Source organism: Diceros bicornis, chromosome 1 (assembly GCF_020826845.1).
Source record: "Diceros bicornis minor isolate mBicDic1 chromosome 1, mDicBic1.mat.cur, whole genome shotgun sequence".
NCBI lineage: Eukaryota > Metazoa > Chordata > Mammalia > Perissodactyla > Rhinocerotidae > Diceros > Diceros bicornis.
Window position 1 is genome coordinate 94272896 of NC_080740.1, and position 15217 is coordinate 94288112.

Below are 15217 nucleotides of genomic sequence, written 5' to 3' on the forward strand. Positions count from 1 at the left end.
CTTCTATCTTTTTATCTTCTATCAACAGATGATTATAAAACTCCATACATCCCTTGACAGTACCACCACTTTGTAGGGTGGGTCTCAAGCTTGGGCTTGCATGGGAATCCCACTGAGGATGGGGCTCCTAAACACAGATTGCTGGGCCCACCCCTGCATCTCTGATTTCGGAGGTCTGTGGTGGGGTCCAGGTTTAGGATTATGCTCTGAGAACCACTGAAAGTACCCTCCTACCAATCCTAAATCCCACCCCAGCAAGTGTCACCTCCTCTGCAAAGCCTCTGGCCCCACCAGCTTTGAGGCCCCAGCACTCTGAGAAAGTCTTGTCTGTGGCTCCCTCCTTCCAGTGCTGTGGAGAGACGCAATGCTTCCTTTCTCTTATTGGTAGTTTTACTTTAGAAACTAAGGTGTGGAGAGCCCAAATCGAAATGTTGTCTACTGATAGGGCCTGAGCACAGCTGGCCATCTCAGCACAGAACTAATTATGAGGAAGTTCAAAGGTTCATCTTTTTGTGTCTTTCAGAAGCCCACAGGTGAGGGTGGGGAGTCGCTCTTGGCTGTCAAATGTCCTGGCCTCCAGGTGTTGCAATAATGAATAATTTTCTTATTCATAATGTCCCATTCAGGGTTTAAACAGCATAGAGGGGCCGGAAACAGTCACGTGTGCTTTTAATCACATATGTGAACTATGAGGGCAGCTCAGGGAGGATGAAGGCATATGATTTCAACCACTGACGACAGTGATTTGTAGATGTCGTTTCTGTCTCCTGGAGCACAGGGAGCGCCCTCTGTTTTCATCCCTGCTTCCTGGGAAGGGCCGAGTGAAGGGAGAGTTTGGTGGTCGGGCTGAATATAATCCAAACCATTCAGACCCCTGTCCCCTCCTGTGCTGCTTACTCCCAGCACTTGGGAGCCCTGGGGTGAGTTGGTGATTATGGGGGATGGAGAACTGACCCTGCTGAGTCCCCTTCTTCTAGGTCCTGGTCTGCAGGCACCGGGGCAGCTGTTGTTGGTCTCCTCTGTGATCTCTTTCCTTCTTCCCTTCTGCCCCATGGCCTCCATGCTCTCCACGTCCCTGACATCCCTGTTAGCCAGATCATAGGCAGACTTTTGCCTGGGGTTCCCGTTGCTCCAAGGAGGACCCAGACACTCCCAGGATGATGCAGAGGTTGCAGAGGACACATCCATAGTGCCAGGGCAGGAGCAGGACTCAGGCTCTTGTCTCCTCATCACACTCCTGACCCTTTGTGCTCGGTGTCACTCCACAGGCCCACCAGCCTCCAGTACTGCTAGCCCTATATGGGTGGAGCTGACATTCCAGATGATCACACGTTAACCCCTGGGGGAGTTTCCAGGGGAGAAGTTGTGAGTGAGAGATAAGGAAGGAATCAGGGAGAGGAGGAACTGGGGATGAGGGGCACCAGGTGTGAGACCACAGGAGACTTTTATGGCTCAGACCTGCCTTGCCTTGGAAGGGGCTTGGGGTAACTGAGGGGATGGTAAGGGGGAATGTCCTTCTGAGAATGCCCAAGGAAACTCCACACACTCAGGCTTCCGGTTTCACATCTGGCTGGCAGAGCTGTTGACAGTCCCACTGGCCACCTTGTAGTGAAGTCCTCCCAGATCACAGTGGGGGTGTAGATGCACCACTGAGTTTCACAGTGCCTGAGAACACTCTCCCACTTTTTCTTTTAAATTTATTTTTTTCTTCCTTTTAAAAATGATTTCAGTTATTGTGGAGTGACATCAGCATCACGGCAGAGTGAGCTTCCCCTAGTGAACTCTCCCCCTCCAAGACACAACACAAAGGACATTCATATTCCAACAGAAGCTATTCACACAACACAGGGGACGTCTGAGGCACCCATGCAGCCATACACTCGAGGACTGAGGTGCTGGAATCCCCAGAGGAAGTGGAAGGAGGTAAGAGGAGCTCCCTTCCCTCCCCCAAGGACTATGACTGTGAGACTGAGACCACGTGGCTCTCAGAGAGTGGGGAGAGGGGCGGCCCTCTGCAGGAAAACTAGCGCTCTCCAAGATCCCTCACAGTCCATGGGGAGCCCCCCTACCGAGAGAGCGGAACTGTTGCAAGGGTACTTTTGACAAGCTAGCCCCTCAGGAGAGCAGAGAGTGGCAGGGAAGTGAGAAACCTCTGGGATCCAGGAGGCAAAAGTAAGTGCCCCCCCACCCACCCACCTGGCACTTCAGCACAGCGGCCCTGCAGCAATAGCTTAGCGGCGCTGCAGCTTGGCCCCAGCACCAGCACCAGCAGCAGCAATGTGCCTGCACTGTGCCCCCAGCAGCAGCTCCCTGGAGCCCCGGCACCAGTGGCAGTGGCGCATCATGCCCAGGCCCCAACAGCAGCTCCCTGGAAACCTGGCACCAGTGGCGGTGGCACGCCAGCGCTCCAGCCCCAGAGGCAGCAGCCCTATGGTGCCTGGGCAACAGTAGCTGTGGTACACCCCTGCCCAGGCCCCAGCAGTGGTGACATCCAGCACCCCGGCCCCACCAGAGGCGATGGCCCCCCCAGAGCCCCCGCACCTGTGGCAGTGGCAAGCCCGTGCTCCAGCACTAGCGGCTCAGGCCTGACAGTGCCCAAGCCCCAGCTGCATCAGCTTGACCGTGTGCTGGCCACAGCTGCATCGGCTTGACCATGCCCAGGCCACAGCTGTATCAGTTTGATGGCACCCCACCCCCAGCTCCTCTGGCTTGGCTGCACTCAGGCTCCAGCTGACTTGGCACTAGCTACTTTGGCCCAGCCACGCTCCAGTTCTAGCTACTTCGACCTAGTTGCGCTCAGGTTCTAGCTTCTTCAGCCCAGCCACGCTTCAACTACAGCTGCTTCAACCCAACCACACTCCAACTCCAGCTGTGTCCACCCAGCCACACTCCAGCCCCAGCTTTTCCCACTCTCCAGATCCAGCTGCTTCCACTCAGCCATGTTGAAACTCAGCCGTGCCTCAGCTCAACCACAGGCCAACCAGAGTGCCCACGGATCAAGGTGGGCACAGAATACAGCTCTTTACCCCCACCTAGCAGCAGCAAGAGGAAACTTCGGACAGATATTTTCACTATGAGGAAAAATAAACCAACACCAACAGGCACCATGCAAAAATATTTTTATTTTATATATATTTTAATATAAATATTAAATCTCCAGACCAAGAGGAAAATGACAAGCACCAGAAGTCAACCCTGAAAGCACAGAAATGTATAACCTTAATGACAGAGAATTCAAAATAGTTATCATAAAAAAGCTCAATGAAATACAAGAAAACACAGACAACTCAATGAAATCAGGAATTTCTTCACAAAAGAGATTGAAACTATACAGAAAAACCAATTAGAAATCTTAGAGATGAAAAACACAATAGAGGAGATAAAGAAAAATCTGGAAGCCTTAAACATCAGAGCTGACAATATGGAGGAAAGAATTAGCAATATTGAAGACAACAATGCAGAAATGCTCCAGATGGAGGAGGAAAGAGAACTAAGACTAAAAAGAAATGAAGAAACTCTCCGAGAAATATCTGACTCAATTAGGAAATCCAACATAAGGATTATAGGTATTCCAGAGGGATAAGAGAGGGAAAAAGGAACAGAGAACTTGTTCAAAGAAATAATAGCTGAGAACTTCTGAAACCTGGAGAAGGAGCTGGAAATACCAGTGAATGAAATCAATAGATCTCCTAAATATATCAACATGAAAAGACCCACTCCAAGGCATATAGTAGTAAAGCTGGCAATAGTCAATGACCAAGAAACAATATTAAGTGCACCTAGACAAAAATAATAATAACAACAACAACAACAACATACAAAGGACTTCCTATCAGGCTCTCAGCCAATTTCTTGACAGAAACTTTACAGACTAGGGGAGAGTGGAATGACATATTCAAAATTCTGAAAGACAAAAACTTTCAGGAAGAATACTCTATCCAGCAAAAATAGCCTTCAGATATGATGGAGAAATAATAACTATCTCTAGTGAACAAAAGCTAAGGCAGTTCATTGCTACAAGACCCCTTCTACAAGAAGTGCTCAAGAAGGCCCTCATGCTTGAGAAAAAAAAAGAGAAAGAGGATACAAAGTTTTGAACAAGGAAGGAAACAGGTTGACAAAACCAGAAAAATTGCAGCTTTCTATGAGAATAGATTAGCAAATAATTATAAAACCAAAGATCAAGGGAAGGAAAACATCAAACATAATATAACCTCATCACTTTAAACACAAACTCACAAGACAAGATGGAATAAGTTGTGACAACAATGACTTAGAAGGGGAAGAGGAAAGGGATCGAATTGACTTAGTCTAAGGGAATAAGAGGCCATCAAAAAATGGACTATTACATCCACGAGATTTTTTCATATAAACCTCGTAGTAACCACTAACCAAATAACCAGAACAGAGTCACACACGACAAATAAAGAGAAAACTAAGAGAACCATCATACTGAACTACCAAACTGAATTGGTAGTCTGAAACACACGGGACGAGAAACAAATGCAAAAGAACTGGAAAATGAGCAATAAAATAGCAACATTAAGCCCTCATATATCAATAGTTACCCAAAATGTAAATGGACCGAACTCTCCAATCAAAAGACACAGAGTGGCTGGATAGATTAAAAAACAATTTGCTGCTTCCAGGAAACACATCTCAGCTTTAAAGACAAACACAGGCTCAGAGTGAAAGGATGGAAGACAATACTCCAAGCTAAGGGCAAACAAAAGAAAGCAGATGTTGCCATACTCATATCAGACAAAGTAGACTTCAAGATAAAACAGGTAATGAGAGACAAAGAGGGGCAACATATATAATCAGAACAGAGACACAAATGATCAATAAAGAGAAAACTAAGAAAACCATCACAGAGAACTACCAAACTGAATTGGTAGTCCGAAACACATGGGATGAGAAAAAGGGAAATACAGAACAACCAGAAAATGAGTGATAAAATGGAAGCATTAAGCCCTCTTATATCAATAATAACTCTAAATGCAAATGGATTGAATTCTCCAATCAAAAGACACAGAGTGGCTGGATGGATTAAAAAACAAGACCCAACAATATGCTGCCTCCAGGAAACACATCTCAGCTCTAAAGGCAAACACAGGCTCCGAGTGAAGGGATGGAAGATGATACTCCAAGCTAATGGCAAACAAAAGAAAGCGGGTGTTGCCATACTTATAGCAGACAAAGTAGACTTCATGGTAAAACAGGTGGTGAGAGACAGAGAGGGGCAATATATAATGATAAAAGGGACACTCCACCAACAAGACATATGACTTATAAATATATGTGCACCCAACACAGGAGCACCAAAGTACATGAAGCATCTATCAACAAACCTAAAAGGAAATAATAACAACAACACAATAATAGTAGGGGACCTTAACACCCCACTTACATCAATGGATAGATCATTCAGACAGAAAGTCAACAAGGAAGTAACTCCATCCAAACACAGCAGATTACACATTCACCTCAAGCACGCATGGAACATTCTCAAAGATAGACCATATGTTGGGAAACAGGGCAAGCCTCCATAAATTTAAGAAGATTGAAATCATAACAAGCATCTTGTCTGACCGTAATGCTATGAAACTGGAAATCAACTAGAAGAAAAAAACTAGGAAAGTAACAAAGATATGGAGACTAAACAACATGCTACTGAACAACCAATGGATCATTGAAAAAATTAAAGGAGAAACCAAAAAATATCTGAAGACAAATGAAAATGAAAACACACCATACCAACTCATATGGGATGCAGCAAAAGCAGTCCTGAGAGGGAAACTCACAGCAATACAGGACCACTTTAACAAACAAGAAAAATCCTAAATAAGCAACCTCAAACTACGCCTAACAGAATTAGGAAAAGAAGAACAAACAAAGCCCAAAGTCAACAAAAGGAGGGAAATAATAAAAATCAGAGCAGAAATAAATGAAATTGAAACAAAAAAAGAAACAGTAGAAAGGATCCAGGAAACAAAGAGTTTGTTCTTTGAGAAGATAAACAAAATTGACAAACCCTTAGCCTGACTCACTAAGAAAAAAATAGAGAAGGCTCAAATAAATAAAATGAGAAATGAAAGAGGAGAAATCACAACAGACACCACAGAAATACAAAGGATTATAAGAGAATACTATGAAAAACTATATGCTAACAAATTGGACAATCTAGAAAATATGGATAAATTCTTAGACTCATACAACCTCCCAAAACTGAATCAAGAAGAAATAGAGAATCTGAATAGACCAATCACAAGTAAAGAGATTGAAATAGTAATCAAAACCCTCTCAATAAGTAAAAGTCCAGGACCAGATGGCTTCTCTGGACAATCTTACCAAACATTCAAAGAACATTTGATACCTATCCTTCTCAAACTATTCCAAAAAATAGAGGAAGATGGGACACTTCCCAACACATTCTACAAGGCCAACATCACCCTGATACCAAAGCCAGACAAGGACAATAAAAAGAAGGAAAATTACAGGCCAATATTGCTGATGAACATAGATGCAAAAATCCTCAACAAAATATTGGCAAACAGAATACAGTAATACGTTAAAAAGATCATACACCATGATCAAGTGGGATTTATACCAGGGACACAGGGATGGTTCAACATCTGCAAATCAATCAATGTGATACACTACATTAACAAAATGAGGAATAAAAACCATATGATCATCTCAATAGATGCAGAGAAAGCATTTGACAAGATCCAATATCCATTTATGATAAAAACTCTCAACAAAACGGATATAGAAAGAACGTACCTCAACATAATAAAGGCCATATATGACAAACCCACAGCCAACACCATATCCCATGGTTGGGTCAGGTAGGGAGCCCCTCACAGAACAGAAGGGCTTCGTGTTGCTCACAGGGCAACTCTTCAGCCACAGAGGCAGTATTGAACTTTAAAAATTTTAAAAATTTGCTTTGACACTGAGAAGAGAATAGATTTTTAAGGGGAATGACCAAAGCAGGCACTCCTAACTTGTGGGATGGTGAAAGCCCACCAGCTGAGAGCACTGCACGTGTACAGTCCACTGGGTAATCCCAACCAATGGTCCTTCCCAATCCTGCCCTTCAAAATGCTTCCAGTCTCTCTGCAAGGTTCAGCCTCCTAGAGAAACCACGCTCACAGAAGAGCTCAAATACTTCTATTAATAATGACAACAGCGACAATGATAAGCAACCATGTACAAACGTCAGGCTGAGCCACCAGCCTGATGCTCTGCTGCTCAAGTCCACCGACATCTACAATCCTGCTTCAGGGCTAACTGCTGGCACGATGGTTGCAAAGCATTCCTCCACGGTCTCCTCTGACCCCCAAGAATGTGCACATCTCCCAAATGAGGGATTTGCTCACTCTGTAATCAAAACATCTTTGCCAGCAGCTTGGGTGTGGATCTGATAGCCTGGGCTCAGGATGCCAAGTGTGAAGATTCCTCTTCCATCCTGTGTGCCCAGCCCTCCTCACTGCCCTGCTTTTCCTCCTTGTGCGGGTTAATCCACTGCTCAGCGAGGTGACGCAGCCCGCGCAGTCCCCTTACATTCCATTATCCTCATCTTTTAGCTCTGCTGTGCTGTACCATATGGGCTGGAGCGTTTTAGCTGAGGTGGGCGCCATGAACATTGAGAAAGCCTTGGAAGAAGGGAAGTTGCTGGAGGTAGTCTCTGCAGCCAGGGAGACCCTGGAGACATCATCCAGAGCCCCAGTGAGCATCGCTGTGATGGGGGTTCTGGCAATGGCATGTCCTCCTTCATCAACAGGCTGCAGGGCATGGGGCACGAGGAGGCCTCGGCCCCCACTGGGTGGTGAGGACCACTCAGACTTGCACCTGCTACTTGTCCTCCCACATTCCCAATGTGGTGCTGTGGGACCTGCCTGGGACGGAGGCTGCCACCTACAGCCTGGAGAACTATCCAGAGGAGATGCAGTTCAGCCAGTATGACCTCTTCATTATCATTGTGTCTGAGCAGTTCAGCATGAACCTCGTGAGGCTTGCCAAAACCATCCAGGACCTGGGAAAGAGGTTCTACATCGTCTGGACCAAACTGGACAGGGACCTCAGTACAAGTGCCTGCTCGGAGGGATGGCTCCTGAAGAATATTCGATAGAACATCCGGGAACCTCTCCAGAAGGAGCGGGTGTGTGAACCCCCCATATTCCTGGTCTCCAGCCTTGACCCTTTTTTGCATAACTTCCTGAGCTGAGGGACACGTTGCACAGGGACCTCTCTGACATCTGGTGCCAGGGTCCCCTAAAGAACCTGTCCCACACCTATGAGAAGATGATTAATGACAAAGCGACCTCCCTGCAGGAGATAAGAGCCTCCCAGTTCCTCCAGGACACTCTTGTCATCCAGGATGCTGATGATCTGGAGGAGTGTCTGAAGGCCTGCCGCTCGCTTTTTGGTGCGGATGATGAATCTCTCCAGCAGGTGGCGCAGAGTATGGGGACCCCTGTGGAGGAGTATAAGGCCATCATGAAGTCCCAGGATCTGCACACTCTCCTCACAGACTGGGCATTTCCTTGGATGAATTGTAACACGGCCTCTTACTTATACACAATTCTCAGCTACATCCCACTCTTAGGCGACCCTATTATCCACTACCTCAGAGAAGTGAAACACAGACGCTTTCTTGAAATAGTTGTTGAGGACGCCAACACCATCCTGAAGAAAATCCTGAAAGACTCCACCGTCTGAAGAGCTGACATTTCAGCAGGCTTCTTCTCAGGGGAAGTCAAGGCACGTGGGTCCTCTCTTCAGCACTGTGCCCTTTCTGAATTCTCAATAATCTCAATACTTCCACCTCCATGAGTTCTAAGGTCCTTGAGGTTAATGACCTGACTTGATCTTTTTGTACCCACCTCAGCAAACAGCATGATGTGTCCTACTTCTTGGCAGTTGTTCCATTTCATTAACTAAATTAGCTGGGATCCAAATATGGGAGAAAGGATTGGCACAGTGTGACATATAATCTCGTTCTGCAGTCCCCTTATCGCTTCACGTTAACATCATTTCTCGTCTGAGGCCTCTTGGTTTTCGCCTGATCCTTCACTTCTCACATCTTGTTCCCTAGACTCAAAGAAGCACACTGGGTACAGAGGGGACAACATCCTTTGGGGATAGATGATGGAGAGTGTCTTTTTAGTTGTTCTCTGAAAAGTATTGTGTGGTGATACCAGGATGCTGAGGCCAGTCTGGCTGCGTATAGCTCTGCTCTTTAACCTGTCCTTAGCAGATGCTTAAACTCCTTTGTATCCCAAAAAGGATATGGGAGATGGACTCAAATGCCATTGTCCTCGAGATGGTAAATTATTGAATGGAAAGGCAAGCCTGACAATTCTAAGTACCAAGCACCACCCCCACCGACAGTCCCACACTCTTCACAGGCACACCCTCAAGGCAAGCCAGGATTTCTGCAGTGCCCCTGGTTCTGTTGGTCCAGAGGTGCACCACGCACCCCATCCATACCCTCTCTTTCCACACACACACTGACTCCTCTCCCCTTTGCCCAGAGCTTTCCCCTCTCTCTTCTCACTTAGTTCATTCATTCACTCAGTTATTCAAGAAGCAATGTGAGTGTTCTCCTAGAGTCGTCCTTTTCCTGTATTCCCACATCCAGTAGAGAACAAGTCCTGCCAACTCAACCTCTTTCACGTATTGCAGATTCATTCCCTTCCCATCTCTCCCTACTTCTCAGTTGAACCCTGGAATCCCTTCTTGCTTCAAGCTCACATTTCTCCTTGTCTACTTCTGATCCATGCCTACCCACCTTCATCTTCATCTCCCACCCCTCCTGGTTTCATGCTATTATTTCCAACAATAGCAAACTGTTTGCAGTATCCTCCAATGCGCCAGACTAGCTATGTTTCTGAGTCCTTGCCGGCTCAGTGAGTCCTTGCTCATCAGTGTATTTTCAGCACCCAGCACAGCATAGGCTCTGGATAAACATTTCCTAGGTGCACCCTCCTGCCTGCAATGGGGAGGACAGAACACAAGCCAAATGGCAGCATCTCCACCTCTACATTTAGTAAGAAATTTCAAATGAGAACTCTGCCAGGGGTACTGCAGTTAGGGGAAATGCTTATTGGAGTTACCTCGTGTAGTTACATTGGTTAATAATGACAAAGAGACCTCAAGTCAAGGTACATGTTGAGAAAAACATGGCAGACTGAATCAACATTGCTGCCACAAGTACTTTAAGAATGCAAAGTGCAGATAATAAAGATTAATTAATGAGGCAATGAATATTAAATTAGGAAGTATTTATGTATGCTGGCCACAAGAACACAACGGACTAAGGATTATCAACCAAGTGAGGTTGTGACGGGAGGTGAGCAGAGCTCTGCTTTCAGTTTATCTTAGAAAGGTGTTTCCTTCCAAGCTATCACTCAAATTTATACCTGTAATCTTTAGGCATGTTTAATCAAGCTTATAGGAAGTAGTACCTGTTAGATTATGTTTGCTCTAGAAAAGTGTGTGTGTTCACTTGAAGTGTCTGTTCACTCATGTTATATTATCCACTAAAGTTATCTCCTGTGTATGTCATAGGAAATTTAATTTGCTTACCTGCATTGAGAAAACTAACCCATTGTCTATGACTTCACTGGTATATAGTTAATCCGACCTGTATAGACACTATGTAAATTCTCCTAATCGGACACCATTTCAGACCATAGATCTAGATTTTCTCCCTGCTAGGTATATGTAGTATAAAAATTGTTTTTTATGACAGATTTTTTCAAATAAAATTTGAAATCCCGCTCTCCACAACCAGAAGTATCACAAGCTATCTCTCCCCACTGTGGGAATGCTTCAGCCCTCACAGCAGCAGCCCCCTTCCCTGCTTCAGCCCGTCACCTTCACTCCATTTGCCTGGGAAGATTTCACCCAGGTAAACAGTCCAATCTGAACTTGGTAGATGTATCTCAACTAGACCTAGGTGTAAAAGTTTTGGCTCATCTTCAGGCTTCTGCTCCTAGGGAGGGTTTATCAGAGGTTATCACAACCATTCACTGAGATGGAGAGTGAAGTTAATATTGAATGGAGGTGAACCGAAAGAGACCTAGTGGAGATGTTAAGAATTCTAAGGTTAAATTCTGGCTCCAACATGCCGTCGCCATGTGACCTTGGGCAAGTCAGTTAACCTCCCAGTGTCTCAGTTTCTCAATAGGTAAAATGAGGATAATATTACATCCTTCATAGGGTGTCCACCCAGATCCAGATAGTGTTGTGAGGATTCAATGGGTTAAAGCACATAAAGCACCTAGAATAGGGTCCAGCATGTAATTCTGTAAATATTAGGTATTATTATTATCATCACTGCTTTTCCTGGCTAAGAAGAAACGACATGAAGTCACATGGAAAGGCAGTTCTACCCAAAGGTGATGTCTTGCTCAAATTGTCCATCCAGTGGAATGAGGAAGAGTCTAGTGGGAGAGATGTGGAAGTCTTGAAGGCATAGGGGCATCTCATCCTTATTCCCACCTTAACTTGTTAAGTTTCCCCTTTGGAAAATTTAGGAAAGAGAGGACAGTCCCACACAGAGCACTCTTCCTGCATCCTGAGAACAGTTTACTGAGATCCCCAGAGAAGGAGGGAAGAGGGAGAGAATTGAGACTAGTGGTCAAAGGGTTTTGGAGGTCAGAATGGCCCTAGGTGCAGGGTTCTTACAGTAAACCCAACCCTAACCAGCCTCTCCTGGCTGCTCATGATGAGGGAGGGTGGAGAAGAGGCCACCCCACTGGAGCCTCCCGTAGCTCAGCCAAAAAGAAAACCAGGTTAACTAAACACCAGGAAGCCTGACCCCCAGGGAGGTCTATTGGGGGTTCAGGACCACTTAGTTTACCACATGGAAAGTCAAAATATAAAAGTATTAAGAGACAAAAGAGAAGACATGATCAAATGAGGCAAACCAGAAGACAAAGAGAGAAGAACCTCTGATAGAGTGCTTCATCCTCAGTACCACATGGAATCCCAGCAGGGATGGGGCCCTGCATTTTGCAAACAGGAATGGAAAACAAAACCTTGACATGCCCCTAGGTCAGTGGTAGGCACCTCTAAGATGGCCTCCAACATTATCTCCCATCTTCATGGCTTTCTTTAATCCCTTCCCCTTGAGTGACTAATAGAATAAACAGCAGTGACAGAATGTATTTCCAAATTAGGTTCTCGAATATCTGCAGCTTCTGTCTTAATAGGTACTTTCTGTTCACTGGCACTTTCCCTCCCTTCCTCCCTCCCTCTGTCTCTCTCTCTCTCCTTCTGCCTAGTAACCATAGAAAGACATTTAGATTAACCTGCTGGGGAGGACCTAAAGAATCAGAGGCCATGTGGAGGAGAACTGAGGCAGCCAGCACCAACTGCCAGCCATGTGAGTGCACCATCTGGAGAGCAAACCCTCCAGCCCCAGGCAAGGCTTCGGAAGATGCAGCCGGGCTGACAGCTTGACTATAACCTCATGAGAGACCCTGATGGAGAATCGCCTAGCTGAACTGCTCCTAGATTTCTGACCCTCAGAAACTATGAGATAATAAACACTTGTTTTGAGCCACTAAGTTTTGGGGTAATTTGTTACACAGTGTTAAAGAACAAAAATTCAACCAAATAAATTTGAAGATCTAATTGGCTTTATTAAATGATTCATGAATCAGGCAGCATCCCATGTAGCAAATAGAAGGGAGCTCCAAGGAGTTGTATGAAATGGAAGGTTTTTATAGGCAGAAAGAAGGTGGGACAAGGAAGTTAAAGGAGTGGATTACTTCAGGCAAGGTCATCTTCCCTTAGGGGGAGGTAGGGGGTTCTGTCAGGCAGATTACCTCACTAGTGCTGGCCAGGAAATTCCAGACTGATTGGTTTAAAATTCCACTCCTAGGAGAGGGGGAAACTGCAGTTAGGTTAGGTATTATGTCTTGATGGGGCTTAGCACAAATGACTCCATTTTGGACCTGTTGTTTCTTTTCAATAACAGCAATAGATAACTAATACAGTCAAGAAGTTCATTACAGACCTGGCACTTGTTAGGGACCTCTTCCCTTTGTGACACTCACTCCTGCATGGATACAGCACAAAGGAACAGCATCCTCCCCAATCTCAGTCCTTCCTTTCTTGGCCTTGTTTTCTGTACAAGCACCAGCCCCTACCGACTCTCACAGGTGATTTCATTTAGTTCAGGCCTCATGGACTTATCCAGTTGGAGGCTCTATTTTATTTATTTATTTATTTATTTATTTATTTATTTATTTATTTATTTATTTATTTATTTATTTTTATTGATGTTTTAATGGTTTCTAACATTGTGAAATTTTGGGTTGTACATTTTTGTTTGTCCATCACCATATATATGACTCCCTTCACCCCTTGTGCCCACCCCCCACCCCCCACCCCCACTGCCCCTGTAACCACAGTCCAGTTTTCTCTGTCCATGTATTGGTTTACATTCCACATATGAGTGAGAGCATACAGTGTTTGTCTTTCTCTTTCTGGCTTATTTCACTTAACATAAAACACTCCAGGCCCATCCATGTTGTTGCAAATGGGACGATTTTGTCTTTTTTTATGGCTGAGTAGTATGCCGTTGTATATATATACCACATTTTCTTAATCCAATCGTCAGTCGAGGGACACTTAGGTGCTTCCACTTCTTGGCTATGGTGAATAATGCTGCAATGAACATAGGGGTGCATAAGCCTCTTTGGATTGTTGATTTCAGGTGCGTTGGATAGATTCCCAGTAGTGGGATGGCTGGATCATAGGGCATCTCTATTTTTAATTCTTTGAGGAATCTCCATACCGTTTTCCATAGAGGCTGCACCAATTTGCATTCCCACCAGCTGTGTATGAGGGTTCCTGTTTCTCCACATCCTCTCCAACATTTGTTGTTTTTTGTCTTGGTGATTATAGCCATTCTAACGGGCGTGAGGTGGTATCTTAGTGTTGTTTTGATTTGCATTTCCCTGATGATTAGTGATGTTGAGCATCTTTTCATGTGCCTATTGGCCATCTGTATATCTTCCTTGGAGAAGTGTCTGTTCATTTCCTCTGCCCATTTTTTTTTTTTTTTTTTTTTTTTTTTTTTTTTTTTGTGAGGAGATCAGCCCTGAGCTAACATCCGCCAATCCTCCTCTTTTTTTTGCTGAGGAAGACGGCCCTGGGCTAACATCTGTGCCTATCTTCCTCCACTTTATATGGGACGCCGCCACAGCATGGCTTACCAAGCAGTGCGTCGGTGCGCGCCCGGGATCCGAACCAGCGAACCCCGGGCCGCCGCAGCGGAGCGCGCGCACTTAACCGCTTGCGCCACCGGGCCGGCCCCTTCCTCTGCCCATTTTTTGATCGGGTTGTTTGTTTTTTTGTTGTTCAATTGTGTGAGTTCTTTATATATTATGGAGATCAACCCCTTGTCAGATGTATGTTTTGCAAATATTCTCTCCCAGCTGGTTGATTGTCTGTTCATCTTGATTCTGGTTTCATTTGTCTTATAAAAGCTCTTTAGTCTGATAAAGTCCCACTTGTTTATTTTTTCTTTAGTTTCCCTAGTCTGGGTAGGCATGTCATCCGAAAAGATTCCTTTAAAACCAATGTCAAATAGTGTGTTGCCTATATTTTCTTCTATGAGTTTTATAGTTTCAGGTCTCACCTTCAGGTCTTTGATCCATTTTGAGTTAATTTTTGTGAATGGCGATAGCACATGGTCCACTTTCATTCTTTTGCATGTGGCTGTCCAGTTTTCCCAACACCATTTATTGAAGAGACTTTCCTTTCTCCATTGCATGTTCTTAGCAGCTTTGTCGAAAATTAGCTGTCCGTATATGTGTGGTTTTATTTCTGGGCTTTCAATTCTGTTCCATTGATCTGTGTGTCTGTTTTTGTACCAGTACCATGCTGTTTTGATTACTATTGCTTTGTAGTATGTTTTGAAGTCAGGAATTGTGATGCCTCCTGCTTTGTTCTTTTTCTTTAGGATTTCTTTAGCTATTCGGGGTCTTTTGTTGCCCCATATAAATTTTAGTATTCTTTTTTCTATTTCTGTGAAGAATGTCATTGGGATTCTGATTGGGATTGCATTGAATCTGTAGATTGCTTTAGGTAATATAGACATTTTAACTATGTTTATTCTTCCAATCCACGTGCATGGGATATCTTTCCATTTCTTTATGTCATCGTGGATTTCCCTCAATAATGTCTTGTA

At 44.8% G+C, this 15217-nt stretch overlaps 1 protein-coding gene across 1 annotated transcript; it reads left to right on the forward strand.

The window, feature by feature from the left end:
- The first annotated feature begins 7213 nt into the window (after window positions 1-7213).
- IRGM (immunity related GTPase M) lies at window positions 7214-8727 on the forward strand. The gene is given in 5 exon segments (XM_058552611.1): window positions 7214-7223; window positions 7487-7747; window positions 7750-7830; window positions 7833-8219; window positions 8222-8727. Coding segments are annotated over 5 exon segments (1245 nt in total).
- Window positions 8728-15217: the final 6490 nt, after the last annotated feature.